The following is a 21,286-nucleotide window of genomic DNA, read 5'->3' on the forward strand; positions in this document are numbered from 1 at the left end:
CCATCTCTTGGCTCCAAGCAAATCTCGGGCCATCCCCATTGTCTGGAACCCTCTCTCTTCCACTCTGACTGCAGACTTCTCTGGCTTGCTTTAAGTCCCATCTAAAATCCTATTTTTTATTGGAAGCCTTCCTCAGTCCCTCTTACTTCCCTCCGTTATTTCCTATTTATCATGTGTATAGCTTGTGTTGTTTGCTTGTTGTCTCCTCCACTAAGCTTCTTGAGGGCAGGGACTGTCTTTTGTCTCCTATTGTAACCCCAGAGCTTAGCCCAGTGCCTGGCACATAACAGGCACTTAGTTAATGTTTATTGGTTGAATGAGATGGCCACTGAGGTCTCTTCCAACTCCCAAATCTGTGATTACAAATAAAATTTTAACAGGAATGTCTTGTTACACCGGAAATCTCTGTTACAAGAGCTAGCTTATTTAAGAATATATATTAAATTGAGAGGCAGCGTGATGTAATGGATAGAGAATTGTCCTCAGAGCCTTGAACATGTGGCCTCAGGTTCCCAGTCTATCACAGATTGTGTGACCTTGGGCAAGTCACATAACCACTGGATGGCGTCAAAATCAAATAGAAAGTCTTTTTAGATACATGGCCAATATGACTTAGAAAAAATCCGAACATATAAGGAAAAAATTGAGGCCATTCTCTGAGAATACCTTTTTTCCTTTCCTCCTCATCAAGATGCTTTCTGCTGCTAACTTCCTTCCCCTCCATTTCACATATCATTAGCTTCCATGGATGTAATTATATCTCTATGCAAATAATATTCAAATTTATTTATTCAGCCCTAATATTTTTGCTGGCCTCCAGCTTTTCAGTTTTAACTGCCTCTTGAGTTAGATGTCTCATAGTGATCTTAAACTCAACATGTCCAAAACTGAATTTGTTATCTTTCCCCCCTAAACCCTCCTCTTTTCCTATCTTCCCAATTACTTTCTGGGCCACCAACCTGCCACCACCATTATCCTAGTCTTCTAGGCTTGCAACCTAGCTGTCATCTTTGACTTCTCATTTCTCCCCTCATCCCCTAGTTGTTTCTGCCTTTATAACATCCTCTTTCCTCTTCTGAGACTACCGTCACCCTGGTGCAGACCCTTATTACCTCATGCCAGAACTATTGCAATAGCCTTCTGGTTGGTCTCCCTCGAATCTCTCCCCATGCCAGCCCATTCCTACAAGTGCAAGTCTGACCGTGTCCCCCCTTTCCCTCCCATTCAATAAAACCCAGCAGTGGCTTTTAAATTCCTTCATAACCTAGTCCCTTTCTATACTTCCTGTCTTCTACTTTTCTTGCCTTCTGTGTACTACATGATCCAGTGATGCTGGCTTCCTTGTTCCTCACAAACAATACTCCATTTCCCAGTTCTGGACATTTTCACTGACTATCCCCTAAACTTGAAATCCTCCTCATTTCCTGTCTCCTGACTTCATGGACTTCCTTCTGCTAAAATCCCACCTTGTACCTAAAGCTTTTCCCTGCCTACTTAATATTAGTGTTTTCTTCTGTTGATTGTATTCTTTTTATTCTATACATATCTTCTTTGTACGTAGTTGTCTACGTGTTGTTTCCCTCATTAGTGAGCTCCTTGAGACTGTTTTTTTGCCTTTCTTGTAATCCCCAGCATTTAGCATGTTGCTTAAATAAATCTGTGTTAATTGGTTGACTGAAGCAATCCTTTGATATTTTAGCATGATACTGACCAATTCATTTATAAATTGATATTCAGTAAAAACATAAATATGAATAATATAAAAATTAATTTATATAGTAGTATTGTCTTTTTATATATATTACTATGGACTATGAATTATTTTTCCTTTTATTAGACTGCCTGTATTTCTAGAAATGTTTTTTTGGGGGGGTAGTTGTAGTCATATTATTCCCATTTGCATTTTGGTAGATAGGCTCCCAGATATTTGGTCTAATGTAGTTATTTTCAGTTTAAATTCTTTTTCTCTTCCTTCTGGGTTTTTGTTGTTAATATATGAAGAGGTTAATGATTTTTATGGGTTTATAATCTACTGAAGTTATTGTTTTAGTTTTGTTAAATCTCTAGCATTTTAAAAAAGTAAAACATCATTTGCAAAAATTGATAATTTTCTTTTCTGTGTATGCATTTTTTTTCGGTTTCTTTATCTTGTTTTCTAATAGGTAGCATTTCTAGAACTATATCAAACAATGATGATGACATTGGACATCCTTGTTTTTAAATCCTAAGCTAATTGCAGAGGCCTCTAGCATTTTTTGATTATAGGTCATCTTATTTCTTGTTTTTAGAAAGATATTGTTTACTGTATTAAGGAAAAGTCCATTTACTCCAATGTTTTGTTTTGTTTTTTGGGGAATTGGGTTAAGTGACTTGCCCAGAGTCACACAGCTAGTAAATGTTATGTGTCTGAGGCCGGATTTGAACTTGGGTCCCCCTAACTCCAGGGCTGGCTCTCTATCCACTGCACCACCAAGCTGCCCCCCAATTTTTTTTAAAAGAAATGAATGGGTGTTTTGTCATTTTTCTGTATCTGTTAATATAATCATGATTTTTATTGGTCTTGTTTTTGATGAATGAGTAGAAAAGTTTAATTTGTGCCAAGCCCTATGCTAAATACAGTCCCTTTTCTCAAGGAGCTTACATTGTAACTGACATTATAATCATATAGCAGAGTGCAGCTGCAGGCATATGGCAGGTCCATGAGTACTTAGAGTACATTTAAATGTCAGATGGTACTGTCTAGGAGCCTTGAAAGGGTGTAGTGTCAGGGTAGATGATAGATAGGCCAGTGGTCTTCCATTTTATGGGAAGAATTATAGTTGTTGACTCCTAGCTAATTCAAGCAGTGTGAGTGATAGTGGTGACCAAGAAGCCTTGATCTTACTGGAATAGGCCTCTAGCATTTCTCCATTATAGAAAATGTTGCCTTTTGAAAATCAAGGCTATTTACTGCTATCTATTTATTCTTCTTATGATTATTTTTTACATAAATAAGTGTTGTATTTTGTCAGTAGATTTTTTGTACCTATTAATAAAATCATGGGCTTTTAAAATTGTTTTTTATATTATGTGTTTATAGTCTTCCTAATATTGAACTAACATTGACTTCTTAATTAAATCTAAAGTTCCTTTCCATATAGTCACTACCTAAGGGTGCTAGTTCTGTTCCCAGCGTAACTGTGGTGAATTTGAATATTCCTCTGGTCATGGGAAATGAGTAAATTGAGAGGTTAGAGTAATTGAGGAAATTTCCATGTTCCTTAGTCATGTGAACCTGCCATTGAGGAAGAAAGGATAGTGTCCTGGAGATCTCTAGACAATTGCTATCGGGATCTTGATTGGATGATAAATATAGATTGAATGAATCACAAAAAGAAAGAGAAGTTACTGAGTATTGGTGGTAGAGGGAGAACCTGGAAATGGCAGTGACAGTCCTGCTCCATGACCAGTGAGTCAGAGGTTATGATTTGAAGTGCAACCCAGTGCTCCCATCTTACCTCTGTCTCTTAGTAAGTCCTGCCTTTAAAGTTTAGCTTAGGTTTCTCTAGAAAGCTTTTCCTTATTCTTCATTTCCCTTCCAAACTTTCACCCTCCCTCCTACCCCAAACTACCATTCATTAGTCCTAACTACCATTCATTAGTATTTTCTCCTCAGATTATCTTGAATTTTCTTCTCTTTAGCATGTAAAATGTAATTTCTTCAATGGCAGGGAATTTTTTTTGTTTGTTTTTGTAGCCACAGGTAGGGATAACAGGTACTTGAAGTGAAATAAATTGAAATAAATTTCATAGTGTCTTTAGAGATTATGTAGTTTGACACCTTCATCTTACATGTTATAAAATTGCAGTATAGAAGTTTAGTGACATTCCATCAGCTTCCCTGCTTGGCTTGATTCCACACAGCAACATACCCTCCTCCCAGTATAGGTTGATCCTCCTTACCGGGAAGCATGACTCGGGTTTTGATGCTGTACACTTTCTCAATTCACCTTAAGTTGCCTCTTCCCTATGGGGGAGGGTTAGAGGGCAGAGCAGTAACCTTCTCCCCAAGCCTTCCTTCCCTCATAACCTTCCTAGTATCAGCTGCTCTGTTTGACTTTGACTCCATGGAACAGTATCTCCTTCCCCACCCCCCTCCCAGGTAGCCTCTGAATTTTCCTTTCCTCCTCTTCAGTGTCTTTTTGTATCTTGTCTTTCCCCATTAGACAATAAACCCCTTGAAGACAGGGACTGTTTCTTTTTCTTATTTGTATTCCCGGAGCTTAGCTCAATGCTTGGCATGCAATAGATCCTTAATAAATGTTTGTTGGGGTAGTTAGGTGGGAGAGCAGTGCTGGGCCTTGAGTGTGGAAGACTCATCTTCCTGAATTGAAATGTAGCTTCAGACACTTAATAGATGTTTGACCCTGGGCAAGTCATTTAACCCTGTTTGCCTCAGTTTAAGTTATCTGTGAAATAAACTGGAGAAGGAAATGGCATGCCACTCCAGTATCTTTGCCAAGAAAACCCTAAATGGGGCTGTGAAGGCTCAGACACAACTGAAAAACGACTGAAAAAATGTTTAGTGAATTGTCCAAAACCAATTAGTGAAGAGATCTAGTGCTGGAACTCAGGCCTACTGATTTTGTTGAGGTTCAGGGGTACTGGGACCCCAAATTCACAATTTCTCGGGTCCTGTCCAAAAGAATTTAACCTAAATCTTTCAGCCAAAGACAAGGTTTATTAGAGTATCCGACTTATTGGGCAGACTCTTAAGGAGTCTGAATATTAGTGAGTTATTGGCTAGATTCTAAGAATCTAAGCACCTTAATGGAGACAAGATGGACTTTATATACAGAAAGACTGGGGGAGAAATCTTGGAGTGGCCAAGTAGTTTGGGGTGACTAGAGGAGGGGTCTAAGGAGATCTGGATGGGAGTGGCCAGTAAGCTGGGGTGAACAGAACTCCTGGGACCTGGATTATGGAGCCTACCTAGGATTAAGTGTGGGAAATGGCCTGGGGCCTTAGGGAGGTAAGACAATGGAGGGGAGACTGGGTGTAGCCCAGTGAAAGGCCAGTTGATGGGATTATGGCCTCAGGCCAAAAGCCAGAGATTTGACCATGTGGGAAAGTCCAGGCTTTTTCCTTTCTGGGGTCCAGATCCCAACCCCATCATTTCCCCCTCAAACAAATGGGACCCAAATTCTTTTGGGGTAAGAGGCCAAGGTCTCAGCTTCTGAAACTGCTTCCTGCTGGCAAGGGGTGTAGAGCTGTCTCTGCCTTGAGGGGGTCCCCAAGAAGAGGATTGACTGGAACCGAGCATAGGCAGCATCCAGGGAATGATTTGGGGACGTTGGCTGGTGCCCACTGTTTGCTATCAACTGTAGGTGAACGGCCTGTAGTCTGAAAGGCACAAATCTGATAGAAAAACTGCAGGGCTCTGTTTAGATTGAGATAATTCAGTTTTCCAACCATGCTGTATCAAATCCACCTATGAGCCAGACTCAGGAATAGCCTAGTGGGTAACATTCCTTTTCAAAGGAACATGATGGGGAAACTGAGCCAGGAGGATCTCATCTTAGACTGAGTCCTCTCAGCTTTTCCCCTATGCTGACCTCCCACCAGTATCACATTATCTTGGAGTAGCTTGTGGCATTTCTCAGATAGTGGATTATTGATGTATCTATCGATGGATTATTAATTATGATCCATTAGACAACTCAAAATAAAATCATGAGCTTTTTTTACCTCAAACAGCAAGTTTCACTAATCACAGCTTAGGAAAAACTTTTCCAGGATTTACATCTCAAATTTAAATTTGTCCTGTTATAAAAAGCCAATCATTAGAGAGTATTTCTATATACTTGCAAATTCTCAGCAAATCAAAACCCAAACAAGCTTTTTGGCAAGTTTACACATCAAAACAATAACCAACAATAGCCAAATTATTTTAGCAGTAACCAAATTATGAAAAGTTACTTGACATGATTACTTGATACCAAACAACTTTCTTCCATACTTCTTCAGGAACATGGGGAGGTCTGGTGCGCAGAGGGAAAGGTGAGGTAGGAGGCTTAACTAGAGAATATTGGCTCCCCAAATTCACCATCAGGTCCCTTCCCAACAAAGGGGCAGGGCCAGAGGAGAGCATAAGTAGGGAGTGTTCAAACAACAGATCCTCAAATAGGCAGGGGAGAGGGTATGTCTTGTGACATCCTTTAGTTTTCCCTTCAGTGCCCATGACCTGACAGGTTGAGGGATGAGCTGGGCCAGGGTAATTAGTTAGAATGGAGAACATAGCCATATTAAAGTGGGTAACTTTACCTTCAGCCTTGATTTTTGCCCAGGACTTTGCCAGAGAGATGGAGAAAGCTGGAGTGCTATCAAGCCCCAGGCTCCCTTGTCATTCCCAGTCTTGAGAAGACTGCAGGATGGGATACTCCTGACTTCAAGCCTAGCACTCTATCCACTTTGCCTCTAGATCTCCTTCATAGAGCACAATAGTATTCCATCACAATCATGTACTACAACTTGTTCAACCATTCTCCAATTGATGGACATTCCTTCTATTACCAATTCTTTGTCATCACAAAAAGAGCTGCTACAAATAGTTTTATACAAATAGGTCCTTTTCCCTCTTTTTTCTTAATCTCCTTGGTATACAGACCTCTTAGTGCTATTACTGGGTCAAAGAGTATGCACAGTTTTGGGCATACTTCCAAATTGCTTTCCAGAGTGATTGGATCAGTTTACAACTCCACCAACAGCGTATTACTGCCCCAATTATTCCACATGCTCTCCATCAGTTGTCATTTTCCTTTTCTGTCATATTAGCCGATCTGTTAAGTGTGAGTTACAACTTCATACAACAACTTCATGGTTGTTGGGGTTTTTTTTAAAGTATTTATTTATTTTTAGTTTTCAGCATTCACTTCCAGAAGATTTTGAGTTTTAACTTTTCTTCCCTGACTTTTCTTTCCCCCAAGACAGCATGCAATCTGATATAAGCTCTATTTGTACATTCATATTAAATATATTCAGAGTTGTTTTAATTTTTATTTCTCTAATCAGTAGTGATTTATAACACTTTTCCATATGACTATATTTTTGATTTCTTCTGAAAACTACCTGTTGATATCTTTTGACCACTTATTGATTGGGAAATGACTGGTATTCTTATAGATTTCACTCAGTTCTCTATGTATTTGAGAAATGAGGTCTTTATCAGAGAGGCTGCCTATAAACTTTCCCCCCCAGTTTTTTACTTTCCTTCTAATCTTGGCTGCATTATTTTGTTTAATTTAATCAAAATGATCTTTTTACTTCCTGTGATTCTATTTCTTGTTTTGTCATAAATTCTTCCCTTATTCATAGGTCTGACAGATAAGTTATTCCTTGCTCCCCTATTTTGCTTATGTAATCACCCTTTATGTCTAAATTATGTACTTATATTGATATATGATGTGAGATGTTGGTGTATACCTATGTTGGTGTATACCTGGTTTCTGCTTTACTTTCCCAGCAATTTTTGTCAAATAGTGAATTATTGTCCCAAAATCTTGGATCTTTGCATTTATCAAACATTAGATTACTGTGGTAATTTACTACTATATATTGTGTACCTACTTTATTCCACTGATCTACCACTCTATTTCCTAGCTAGTACCAGGTTGTTTTGTAATACAATTTGAGATCTGATACGGCTAGGCCATCTTCCTTCACATTTTTTTTCCCCCTGTTGATTCCCTTAATATTCTTGACTCTTTCTTCTTCTGGATGAATTTTGTTATTCTTTTTTCTTGCTCTATGAAGTAATTTTTTGGAAGTTTCATTATTATAGCATTGAGGAAGTAAATTAATTTAGGTAGAATTTTCATTGGCTCAGCTTACCCATGAGCAATCAATATTTCTTCAGTTGTTTAGATCTGACTTTGTATGAAAAATGTTTTGTAATTGTGTTCCTGTAGTTCCTGAGTTTATCTGGGCAGATAGACTCTCAGGTATTTTATGTTGTCTGGAGTTATTTTGAATGGAATTTCTTTATCTCTTCTTGCTGAACTTTGAAATGCTGATGATTTATGTGGGTTTCTTTTGTAGCCTGCAACTTTGCTAGAATTGTTAATTATTTTAAGTAGTTTTTTAGCTGATTCTCTAGGATTTTCTAAGTATCATCATATTATCTGCAAAGAGTGATACTTTTGTTTCCTCACTGCCTATTCTAATTCTTTTAATTTCTTTTTCTTCTCTTACTGCTATAGCTAGCATTTCTAGCATGATATTGAATAGTAGTGGCAATAATAGGTATGTTTGCTTCACCCTGATCTTATTAGCAAGGTTTCAAATAATGCTTGCTAGATAGATACTTAAAGCTCCATTTATTCCTGTGCTTTCTAGTGCTTTTAATAGGAATGAGAGTTGTATTTTGTCAAAAGTTTTTTTTGCATCTAATGAAATAATCATATGATTTTTGTTGGTTTTGCTACTGATATGGTCAATTATGCTAATAGTTTTCCTAATATTGAACCAGCACTGCATTCCTGATACAAAATCTCACCTGGTCATAGTTTGTGATCTTTGTATTATGTTGTTGTAATCTCCTTTCTAGTATTTGATAATTTTTGCATCAATATTTGTTAGGGAAATGCTTCTATAATTTTCTTTCTGTTTCTTCTCTTCCTGGTTTAGGTAATAGCACCATATTTTAATCATAAAAGGATTTTGGTAGGACTCATTCTTTGCCTATTTTTCCAAATAGTTTTTATAGTGTTTGAATTAAATTGTAATTTAAATGTTTGGTAGAATTCACTTGTGAATCCTTCTGGTCCTCGGGGTTTGCTTTTTCAGTTTCTTTTTCCAAGAGAGGGTTATTTAAGTATTCTATTTCCTGTTCTCTTAATCCAGGCAATTTATATTTTTGTAAATAATAATCCATTTCACTTAGACTGTCAGAGTTATTGGCATATAATTGGGCAAAATACCTCAATTTCCTCCTCATTGGTGATGAATTCACCCTTTTCATTTTTTATGCTGGTAATTTAATTTTCCTGTTTCTTTTTAAAAATCAAATTAACCAATGGTTTATCTACTTTGTTGATTTTATATTTCTTTTATGAACAGTAGCCAACCCATGAGAAATTCATGGACTTGAATTGTGTATCATAGCCAGTACTTCAGATTTGGAAAATGAATATGCTTTCTTGCCTTTAAATAAATGAATGATCTTGTGACTAATTTCAGTCAGTCAATAAGTATGTGTTAAGTACTTACTATATGCCAGGTACTGGCATACAAATAAAGGCAAAAACATGGTCTCTGTCCTCAGGGAGCTCCTAATCTAATGTGAGAGGTAACATGTAAATAATTAGAAACAGACAGAATATATACTAAATGGATAGAAAGTAATATAAGAAAGGAAGATAAATACCTAGGTAGAGTGGGAAAGGCCTCTTGAAGAAGCTAGGATTTAAGGTGAGTCTTAAAAGGAGTTTGGATAACAAAGATACAGAGGTGAAGAAGCAGTAAACGTCAATCTCCCCCCCAACCCCCCCTAAGATTATATTTAGTTTCCTGAGTAGCTTATTCTTGGTTGTAAAGCTAGTACTACAACTAGTAAAGCTAGTATTACAGCTAGTATTTGTCTTCTGGAATATCATATTTCAAGTCCTTAGCTCTTTTAGCTGCTAAATCTTGTATGATGTTGACTGTGGCTCTACAGTAGTTGAATTTTCCTTTTTTTTCCCCCCTCTGCTGTAATAGGTTTTTGTGCCTTTTCCTGTAATGTAATTTACCCTTGTCTGTCTCTTCCTTTCCTTTTCTCTCAGTACATTTCCTTAGATCGGATCAATCCAGTTATTTGGATCCATTTAACCCACTTGATTAGAATTTTTTTTTAATATTACATCAAAGTCAATTTATACCTACTCTGTTTATGTATACCCCTTTAACATGGTGTAATAACAGTGCAGTTCTCAAGAGTTACAAGTGTTATCTTCCCTTGTAGGGATGTAAAACAGTTTGCCCTTATTAATAATATGTTGTATCTTTCTGTTCCATTTACTTTTTTATATCTCTCTGGAGTCTTGTATTTGAAGATCAAATTTTCTGTTGAGTTCTGGTCTTTTTATCAGGAAGGTTTGGAAGTCCCCTATTTCATTGAATATCCATCTCCTTCCCTGAAAGATCATGCTAATATTCGATGCTTAGTTGATCCTTGGTTGTAATCCAAGCTCCTTTGCCTTATGGAATATCATATTCCATGCCCTACAGTCTTTTAATGTAGCAGGAGCAAGGTCCTGCATAATCCTGACTGTGGTTCCATGGTATTTAAATTGTGTCTTTCTGGCTGCTTGCAGTATTTTTTCTTTGACCTGGTAATTTTGGAATTTGGCTACTATATTCCTTGGCATTTTCAATTTGGGATCTCTTTCAGGAGGTGATTGGTGGATTCTTTCTATGGCTATTTTACCTTCTGGTTCTAGGACCTCAGGGCAGTTTTCTGTGATGATTTCCTGAAAGATACTGTCCAGGCTCCTTTTTTCATTTGATTTTCAGGTAGACCAATAATTATTAAATTGTCTCTCCTGGATCAGTTTTCCAATGAGTTGTTTTACCAGTGAGGTATTTTATGTTTTAATCTATTTTTTTCATTCTTTTATTTTTGTTTCACTGATTCTTGCTCTCTAATAGAGTCATTAGCTTCCATTTGCCCAATTCTAATTTTTAACAAATTGTTTTCTTCTATTAGTTTTTGTACTTCTTCCTCATTTGGCCAATTGTATTTCTTTTCTTTTCTTTTCTTTTCTTTTGCTTTTTGGTGAGGCAATCAGGGTTAAGTGACTTGGCCAGGGTCACACAGCTAGTAAGTGTCAAGTGTCTGAGGCTGGATTTGAACTCAGGTCCTCCGGACTCTAAGGCTAAAGCACTATCCACTGTGCCACCTAGCTGCCCCCTGGTCAGTTGTACTTTTTAGCGACTTGTTTTCTTCAGTGTACTCTTTTTGCAGTTGGCCAATTGTATTTTTTAAGGACTTGTTTTCTACAGTTAATTTTTGTCCTTCCTTTTCCAAGCTATTGATTCTCTCTTGCATATCTCTCATTTCTTTTCCCATTTTTTCTTCTACCTCTCTCATTTGACTTTTAAAATTTTTCTTGAGCTCTTCTAAGAAGGCTTTTTGGGCTTCAGACCAGTTCATATTCCCTTTTGAGGTTCCAGATGTGGGTTTGTTGACAATGTTGTCCTCTTCAGAAGTTCTGCCTTGATCTTCACTCTTTCCGTAATAAGAATCTAACGTACGTTTCTTTTTGCTTATGTTGTTTGCTTATTTCCTGGCCTTTAAAGAGACTGAGCTCTCCTGATGGGGAGCAGAGGGCACTGACCCAAGCTTCTTGTGTTAGGAGCCTAGGGTCTGGTCACTGTCTTTGTGTGCTAGGGCCTCCAGTGCTGGCAGTTGGAGGCTCTTGGGTTCTGGTGGCTTACTAGGTTTTGGGCTGGAATCAGCAACACTGGAACTCTAGGGGTAGGATTGGGTGGGGTGGCTCTGATTTCCTGCTCATCCTGGCCTTTCCTTCCTTTAGCTTTCTTCAGCTCCTTTCACATGGATGTTGCAGGATGTTTATCCTCTTGGGGCCCCTTGGAGCATTGCTTCCCTTAGTTTTGCTGAGGCATTGGGAGAGCCGGTTGCTGTAGAATGCCGAGGCATCTGGTGGTTTTCCAAGCTGGTTTCCACCAGTTCCCCCTCCCTCACTGAGGCACTCAAGGGCACAGGTGTTGGTGTTTGCCTGCTTGACCACCTGGGTTTCAGGATCTCCTCCTGGTATGTTGAGGTGGGGCTTTCTGCTAGCTTGCTGGGATGCCTCCCATTCTGTACTGCTCCCCTTCCCCCAGGGCAAGAAGGGCCTTTCCTGTAAGTCCCTCAAGCAACCTGGGCTATGGGAATGCTGCACCCTGTCTTTCTTCTGGTTCAGCTGTTCCAAGGTTCTTCCAGGGTTGGTATTTTATGGGTTTTCAGAAGTTGATAAGGGAGGGTGAGAGTGACTTACTTTTTACTCTGCCATCTTGGCTCCTCACTGCAGTATTTTCTCCTTGACTTGAGAGCCCTGGAATTTGGCTATAGTGTTCCTGGGAGTTTTCATTTTGGAATCACTTTCTGGGTGACAAATGGATTCTTTCAGTTTCTACTTTGACCACTGGCTCTAAGATATCTGGGCAGTTTTTGTTTATAATTTCTTGAAATATGATGTCTGAGAAAAGATTCTGGGAAGATGGTGGAGTAGGTCAGAAAATTCCAAGCTCTCCAGATTTCCTCCACAAACAAGACAAAATAGCACCTCAGGGCGAATGTGGGGCAGTAAAAATAAACAACAGTTGAAATAGAACAGTGGTCCTTGGGACAGCTGGAGATCTGAAGAAAAGTCCCAGGACTGAGTTTTGGTCCCTGTGATGTGAAAACTCCAAGCTAGTTCCACTGAATCAGCAAGTAGTGAGCCTGGGGGCTAGCTGGGTTGGGAGGTAGCCTTGGCCCCAGTCACCAGAATTTTCACCTCCCAGTGTGGGGCATCTGACTAGGGAAGATTGAAGGAACCTCTGCTGATAAGGTACGCCAGGCCCAACTGTGCTAACAAGCCAGGGCCCTGGGGAAGAAGGAACTAATGCCCAGTGAGTGCAGAAGCAGTGGGGTAGGGATGCTACTGGCTGTCAGCAAGTATAGGAGGACAGAGTTCTTGGTTTACATTCCAGGCCAGAGGGGAGAACTGAAGGAGGATCTGAGGCCAGAGGCACCATCCTCCATACCCCAAGGCCAGAAGTGATTACAATAATAAGCTCCTACAGATAAAAACACACACACACACACACACACACACACACACACACACACACAGCAGGCAGAAGAGAAAGAACCCATAGAAAGTTACTATGGGAATAGAGAAGACTGGGGCTTGTCTTCAAAGGAGGATACTGAAGGAAAAGAAGCCTCTCCTACCTCAAAGAATAATGCCAAATGGTCACCTGCCCAAAAAGAATTCACAGAACAACTTAAAAAAAGACTTTAAAAATCAAATGAGAGTGATTGAGGAAAAATTTTTTTAAAAAAAGAACAAGGTAAACAGGAAGATAATGAAAAGAAAGTCAATCAACTGGAAAAGGAGATACAGAATCTTAAGGAAAAAAGCAAATCATTGAAAGTTAGAATTGGGCAAGGGGAAGGCAGTGAAGTTATAAGAGACCAAGAAATAATAAAATATAAAGAATGAAAAAATAGAAGAGAATGTGAAACATCTCGTAATGATCTGGAGAACAGATCGAGAAGATAAAACATAAGAATAATTGGATTACCTGAAAGCTACACTCAAAAAAAGAATCTTGATACAGTAATACAAGAAATAAAGAAAATTTTCCTGAAGCATAAGAACAAGTAGGGGAAATAGAAATAGAAAACACCCAACAATCACCACCTGAAAGAGATCCTGTGAGGAAAACCTACAGGAATATCATAGTCAAATTCTGAAACCCAGCAAAGTTAAGCATGATCCTGAATGGGGAAAAAAAATGGACATTCAATAAATTGCCAGACTTTCAGGATTTTATTGCAAAAAAACAAAAAACCTGAACTTCATAGAAAATTTGACATACAAGATCCAAGAGAAATATATTGTGCACATCAAAGACTAATTATAAGGGACTCAATCAGGATGGACCATTTACTTTTTATATGAAGAAATGTAAATATGTATGTCTAAGATTGTAATCAGTAATTGGGTAGTTCAAAAGAAAGACTGGGATAGACCTGAGTATGATGTGATCCTGAAAAGTAAAACCATTTAGCAAAAGGTACAAATGTGGTACAAGAGGTAAAACTGACATAGAGGACTTAGATGGGGTAGGAGGGCTGGTAGTTCTGGAACTTTACACTAAATCATTGGGAATGGGTAAAAGAGGGAACGATACATATATATCTAGAAGAGCATAAAAGTCTTCTAAATTTTGAAAGAAATAAAAAGGTGGCGGGGGAGAGGATAAGAGAGAGATTTTTAGAGGGCAGCCTACTTACATCCGATCTGTGTGAAAAAGAGAACTATATACATTTGGAAGGGAATCAAAGTCTTCTAAATTTATAAAGAAATAAGAGGGTGAGGGAATAGGATAGAGAGGGGGTATAGAAAGGTGTCTAGATCAATGGGAATGGGATAAAGAGTGAATAACATCTATTTGGAAGGCTATGAAAGTCTTCTGAATTCAAATAGAAAGAGGACAAGAGAGGGATCTTTGGAGGGGAGTAGGTTAAGTAATGGGAGGGCAAGGTAGCAGGCAGAAGTAAAGTAGAGGAGTCAGGAGGGACAAGAAAAAAGATACATACAAATATAAAACAAAAATCAGGAGTAGAATATATGAAAAAAAAACAGCAGTAGTAATCATGATCTCAGACAAAGTTAAAGCTAAAATAGATTTAATCAAAATAGAAGAATGTCAACCACATTAACCAATATTGTTTTAGACTATTTAAAATAACTAGACAATATAAAGTTGGAATATTACTGTCTTGTAGAAAATGATGAATTGGTGGACTTAGAAAAATATGGAAAGACTTGGACTTATGAAAGATGTTTAACCACCCTCAGAGAAACAGAGGATAAACAAATACAGTACAGTCTTACATAGATGCAAATGAATGTATATGTCGCTATATGATTATGATTACAGATATCTAATTATATATATGTGTATATATGTGTCAATATGTGTACTTGTGCACATGCATGTGTGTGTATGTATCCATGCTTAATTCTAACCTTATTGTGGATGAGGAGGAGAAAGGGGGAAGAACAAGAACATAGTAAAAAGTGCACAGCAGAGAACAAAAGAAAACTCACAAGGAATAAAGATGGACAGTTCTGAACACCGTGTGTGGTATTATATAGGCTTTCTTGAAATGGAAATTTATTTCTATATATTTTGAATCCTCTCACGTTCTATTGTGTACATGGTAATGCTTTCTTTCCTTTTCTAATTTTGTATTTAAGTTTTAGTATTTAAGTTTATAATATGTTTCTTTTTCTTTTCTTATTTTGTATTTAAGTTCAAAAATAAATTAATAAAAATATTTACCAATAAAAAAAGAAATGATGTCTGGGCTCATTTTTTTATCGGGGATTTTAGGTAGTCCAATGATTTTAAAATTATCTCTCCTTGCTCTACTTTTCTGATCAGTTGTTTTTCTGATGAGATATTTCAGAATTTTTTATTTTTTCATTCTTTTGACTTTGTTTTGTTGTTTCTTGATGCCTTATGCAGTCATTAGCTTCCACTTAAGCAGTTCTGATTTTCTTAAGGAATTATTTTCTTGAGTGAAGTTTTGTTCCTCTTTTACCATTTGGTCAGTTTTGTTTTTTAAGGTTTTTTTTCCCCTTCAGTTTGTGTGTGTGTGTGTCTGTCTATTTTTTACCAAAACTGTTTATTCTCTTTTCATAATTTTCTTGCATTGCTCATTTGTTTTCCCATCTTTTCCTTTGTTGCTCTTATTTGATTTTTTTAAAAATCATTTTTTTACTTTTAAAAAAAATCTTTCTAGAAATTCTTCTAGGAATTCTTGTTTGGCTTTGTCCACTCTGCATTTTTTTCTTCAAAGCTATGCTTGTAGACATTTTCATGTCATTTGTCTTCTGAGTTTGTATCTTGAACTTCCAAGCACCATAGTAGCTTTTTATGGTTTAATGGGGCTGTGCCTAGCTGTAACTAGTGGAAAGTACATATTGAGTGTAGCAGCATTTAGAGCAGACCAGCAAAGAGCAGACTTGACACCAGGAGTTCAGTGACACTATCAGAAAATGTTAGCAACTTTACTCTTTTACTAGTCTTCAATCTCTCCCTGTCTACTAGCTGCTTCTCTAACTGCCTACAAACATGCTTGTGTCTCTGTCCTCCAAAAACCCTCACTTGATCCATCCACCCCACTAGTTATTGTCCTATATCTCTCCTCCCTTTTGTAACTAAACACCTTGAGAAAGCTGTCTACAATAGGTGTTTCCACTTCTTTTCCTTTCACTCTCTTCTTAACTTTGTACTGTCTGGCTTCTGATTCAATGAAAACTACTCTCTCCAAAGTTACTAATGATATCTTAATTGCCAGATCTCAAAATTGTCTTTTCTCAATCCTTATCCTTCTCTGCAGCCTTTGACACTATGGATCACCCTTTTTTCCTTGATATTTTTTTCTCTATAGGTTTTTGTGATAGTACTGTTTCGTGGTTCTCCTGCCTATATGAACCTTCCTTCTCAAATCTCCTTTCATAGATCTTTATTTGTCATGTTCACTAACCATGATTTTCTCGCGGGATATCTCTGTCCCAGATCCTCATCTCATTTCTTTCTATTCTGTTACATTTGGTGATCTCATCAGCTCTCATAGATTGAATTATCACCTCTGTGCTGATAATTCTCATATATTTTTATCCAACTCTAACCTCTCTGCTTGTCTCTAGTCTCCCATCTCCAAGTGTCTAATATTAGACATCTCAAACTGTATTTCCTTTAAACATCTTAAACTCAACACATCCCAAGCTGAATTTATCTTTTTTCCCAAATCCTCTTCTTTTCCTTTCCTGTTACTTTCAAAAGCGCTACCATTCTCTTAGGCCTCCAAGGTTATAACCCAAGTGTCATCCTTGACCCCTCACTCTCCCATCCCCTTCCCCCATATCTAATCTGTTGCCAAGGCCTGTCACTTTTTTTTTTTAACCTTCTTAACATCTTTCATATATACCACCTTCTGACATTGCCACCACCCTGGGGCAGACCCTCATTGTCTTACTCCTGAACAATTGCAGTAGGCTAATGATTGGTCTCTTTGACACAAATGTTTCTCCCACACACCAGTTCATCTTCCACTCACCTATCAAAGTGATCTTGCTAAAGCAAAGGTCTGACCATTTTGCTGAGCCCTTACTCTACCTCATGCTCCCCCCTCCATTGGATCCCTGTTGTCTTCAGAATCAAATACAAAATCTTTTCTTTGGTATTAAAAGCCCTTTTTAAACTTATACCCCCTTCCCTAGTACTTTTCCAGTCTTATACTTTACACTCCCCAACACACTTTGCACTTCAGTGACATTAGCCCTCTTGATGTTGGTCGCACATAATACTCCATCTTCTTCTACTCTGGGCATTTTCACTGACTATTCCCCATGCCTGGAATGTTCTGCCTCCTCATCTCTGTGTCCTGGCTTCCCTGGCTTCCTTCAGTTCCCAGCTAAAATCTCACCTCTTGTGAGAAGCCTTTCTAATTTTTTTTCATTCTAGTGCTTTCTGTCTATTATTTCCTGTTTGTCCTACATTTAGCGTGTTTGTAGATAGTTGTTTGTGGGTTGTTGCCCTTATTAATCTGAGCTTATTGAAAGCAAGGGCTTGTGTTTTACCATTCTTTGTGTCCCCAGCACTTAGCACAATGCCTTGCACTTAATAGGTGCTTAATAAATGCTTGTTACTATATGTTCTTCCACTAATATTCTTGGCCAGGTATATAATATGTTTTTACTATTTTTTTCACGTTATTACATTGAATGCCTTTGCTTTGAACTAGTTATGTACTTTCACTGTTCATTTGACTGTTACGTACCTTGCTTGTAAAGATACAACACATTGGTGGATGTAGATCCATAGAGTACTTTGAACCTGGATTAGCTTTATTTGTGAGATGTACTCTGTAAATGGGGAGGAGGGAACAGGTACTGCAAACTGGGGTGGGGGGAAGAAGGGGGTCTGCTACCATCAGTACTCTGCTGAAATTTTCATTGTCTTCCTATTGCCTACTGAATAAAGTTCAGACCTATTTACCTGGCCTTCAAAGCTTTGCACAACCTAGCAGTTGTGCAAGTTCTATGCACAAGTGATTCTTTAAAATTTTTATTGTATTATCCCTTGGAATCTCTTCAGTTAAATATTAAAAGTTCTGCTTGTGCCCAGCCCTATACAGACCTCTGTAGTATTAAATAGGACCAAGTCATAATCCTTGCCTAAAATCCACTTAGAAAAAGACATGCTAATAGTGAAAAAAATCAGCATGGATTAGTGGAGAAAGTGCTAGACTGAGAAACAAGTGACTTAGGTTTGAATACTTGCTTTAAATCTTGTTAGTTTTACCTACCTAGGTTTCTCGCATCTGACTCCCTTTCTCCACATATATTGTGGGGAAACCCTAGATTAATTACATCCCTTACTACCTCTCACTTGAAATGTTCCAATAGCCTCCTAGTTGATCTGTCTCTCCCACTCTGAAACCCAACCTCCACATTTCAAAAATCATCTTCACAAGTCAAAAATCTGGACATATTCTTTCCCTTGATCAAAAATCTTTAGTGGTTCATTATTGCCTTTATGATAAAATATAAAATCTATTGCTTGGCATTTAAAGCCTTTCATAATCTGGTCCCTACTTGCCTTCCAACTTTATAATAATAATGTACACATAGTGCCTATGAACGTATCTTTCATATAGTAGTTACACTGAAATATTTGTTAAATAAAATGTTTATGATGTTGAATTAAATTTGACACTCTGTGAGACCTTGGGCAAGTCCTTTACCTTCTTGGAGGCTAAGTTTCTTTATCTGCAAAACGGGGATAATATTTTACCTTCGTTAAACCATAAAGCTCCAGTATGATACTGAAAATCAGTACAATGAATGCAAAGGCTGAGAAACCTTTCAATGTGTTTGTTATTATTTAGACCCTTACTATAAAATGATGTATAATTTTGGTCACTACTTTTTTTTTTTAAGTTTTCAAAGTGAGTTTTATTAATGTTTTTTGTCTTTAGCTTTTTAAATTGAACCTCCCTTGTTACAAAGATCTGTGTATACTCAAAAGGATGTCAAAAAATTGTGAATCCAGAGTACAGCTGTGTAATGATAAAAAAAAAAGTCAATTATAAGGAAAAATTAGAGGAACTAGAATTGTTGACTTGGTGCTAGAAAGGATAACCTTTTCCCTAGTTTAGGGGAAAGATTCTGAGGTTATTCTCTTTGCCTGCTTTACAAGGGAAAAATAGGTTTTCAAATAAAAATGGATTGGTTTTGGTTAGAAATAAGACATTTTGAGCCGCAGAATAAAGAAGCCTGCTCTATATGTGTTCAGGAAAAGAACAGTGTTCTGTTTTCAATACTTTATATGTATCAACTACTTAGTAAATATTTGAATTTATCTAAATCTGCTTGTAAATACAGATTATATAATACCAGCACACAGTAATCCATACTTATGCTTTAATGATTTGTATTCATTACATATGTTGTACCTACCACAAACATTTGGTTTGATGGCTTGCTTTATTTCAGATATTAATAAATCTAATAATTAAGTTGATTCCTATTGCTCAGAATGCTTTAATTATATTATGTCATAAATTGGCCTAGTTTTCCCAAATGTTAACAGAAAAAGCAAAGTAATTTATTTTCTCTTTAAACTTTATGATCCGACTTTAACTTGTAAATAATTTGGAAGTCATAGTTTGTATTTCTTTTACATAATATTCTGTAAGAACATTTTCTTGAAATACAATAAAATTATTTTTTAAAATGTACACAGGAAACCTCGACCTGTCTCCCAGTTGGTTGCACAGCAAGTTACCCAGCAGTTTGTGCCCCCCCCACAATCAAAGAAAGAGAAAAAAGATAAATTAGAAAAGGAAAAAAGTGAAAAAGAAACAACTAGCAAAAAGAACAGTCATAAGAAAACCAGGTAAATCTGAAACATATTTTGTAGCATTTGGAGAATCTGTACATTTTTATTTCTTTTTTAAAGATTTAATATGTGCATAAAAATTATGTGCATAAAATTATGTGCATAAAAATAACTTTAAAGTTTTGAATGGTTTCAAAAGGTCCTAGAAATTAAATCATAGAAATTAAAAATGGTACTCTTCACATATGTAACTTAATAGGATGTGAATTAGCCATTTGGTTTTTTTAATGACGAATACTCTTAGCCTATACACCAGCACACTCTTTGGAATAAGCATTCTAGACTGTTCCAACCATAATTTTTAGTCATCAGTTACATAAAACTTTAGTGAAAAAGTATAGATATTGATAATGAGACATATTATTGCTGAATTCTCTACACTATTTTGGCATAAATTATACATTTGCACATATTTATAACATTGGTTCAGACCATATCCTTTTACATGATTGTTGTGCCACTAAGTTAAATGTTTCATGATTGATTTCGATAAGACTTATAGTTGGAACCATTCTGTTGTGGCTCTAATGCTGAATAGTAAACATTGCCACATTTTTTAACATCAGTGTACTGCTGGCATGCTTGTTATACTAGATACCTTACTTTTTACACAGATGTATTTTTCATGTAAATTTTGCACATAAGTTTCACAGAAATTATGTTAGAGGGCAAAACTAGTTTAAAATGTTATAAATTTCATTTAGGCCACGATTGAAAAATGTGGATCGGAGTAGCGCTCAGCATTTGGAAGTGACCGTTGGAGATCTGACAGTCATTATTACAGACTTTAAGGAGAAAACTAAGTCACCACCTGCATCTAGTGCTGCTTCTGCAGATCATCATAGTCAGAGTGGTTCTAGCTCTGATAATACAGAGAGAGGAATGTCCAGGTCATCTTCACCCAGAGGAGAAGCCTCATCATTAAATGGAGAGTCTCATTAAAGTTTACTTTTTTCCAATTTCTTTAGTCATTTCTCTGTAAAATACAAATATTTTGGCCAACACATGCCACATTTTCATGACAACCATTTATGCTCAGCCTACAACATGTTTTACATGAAATATAAGTGCATTAAGATTAATAATTTTGTTGCAATCTACACTAAAGACCACATTTCCAGAATTAACATTTTGATATCCAGAGTTAAAAGTGCCATGAAAATGTGGTGGAGCATTCATTATGCAGTATTATTGGTAATCTTTTTCACTCTTAGTGAATTCCAACACTTAAAACTTGATTTCACTACTATTGGCATGTACTGAATTAAAATTTTTATAACATAGTTCAAGCTGCCTAGATATGTATTATTTGAGAATTATAAAAGAGGTGTGTGTGTGTGTGTGTGTATGTGTGTGTGTATGTGTGTATACATATATACATACAAGTCAGATCAATTTAATCAACTATTAGAGCAACTAGATTTTCATAATAGTTATCTTCTTGAAGTATACCTGCTGGTACCTGTTGTGGTTAAGTAGGAAAATTGTTATTAAAGGATCTTTAGATTACTGTTACTGGTTTATCAGGTTTTCTTTTATTGACATTTTTTAACATTCATTTATTATATTTACTAGC

The 21,286-nt window shown here is 37.0% G+C and overlaps 1 protein-coding gene across 7 annotated transcripts in view; it reads left to right on the forward strand.

Moving 5' to 3' along the window:
* The window catches only part of YAF2 (YY1 associated factor 2), a 78,443-nt gene extending 57,450 nt beyond the window's left edge, over positions 1-20,993 (forward strand). For 6 of the 7 annotated variants that reach the window (XM_078156531.1, XM_078156523.1, XM_020979757.2 and 3 more), the window contains 2 exons: positions 19,555-19,707; positions 20,415-20,993. In XM_078156531.1, coding sequence (XP_078012657.1) covers positions 19,555-19,707; positions 20,415-20,652 — 391 coding nt within the window. In that variant the 3' untranslated portion in view covers positions 20,653-20,993. Of the gene's footprint in view, positions 1-19,554; positions 19,708-20,414 lie in introns of those variants that run through there. The other variant, XR_002322896.2, reaches the window with a different exon arrangement.
* The last annotated feature ends 293 nt before the right edge of the window (positions 20,994-21,286 follow it).

The sequence above is a fragment of the Phascolarctos cinereus genome, unplaced genomic scaffold (genome assembly GCF_003287225.1).
Source record: "Phascolarctos cinereus isolate Bilbo 61053 unplaced genomic scaffold, phaCin_HiC Scaffold_1;HRSCAF=81, whole genome shotgun sequence".
In the NCBI taxonomy this organism is placed as follows: domain Eukaryota; kingdom Metazoa; phylum Chordata; class Mammalia; order Diprotodontia; family Phascolarctidae; genus Phascolarctos; species Phascolarctos cinereus.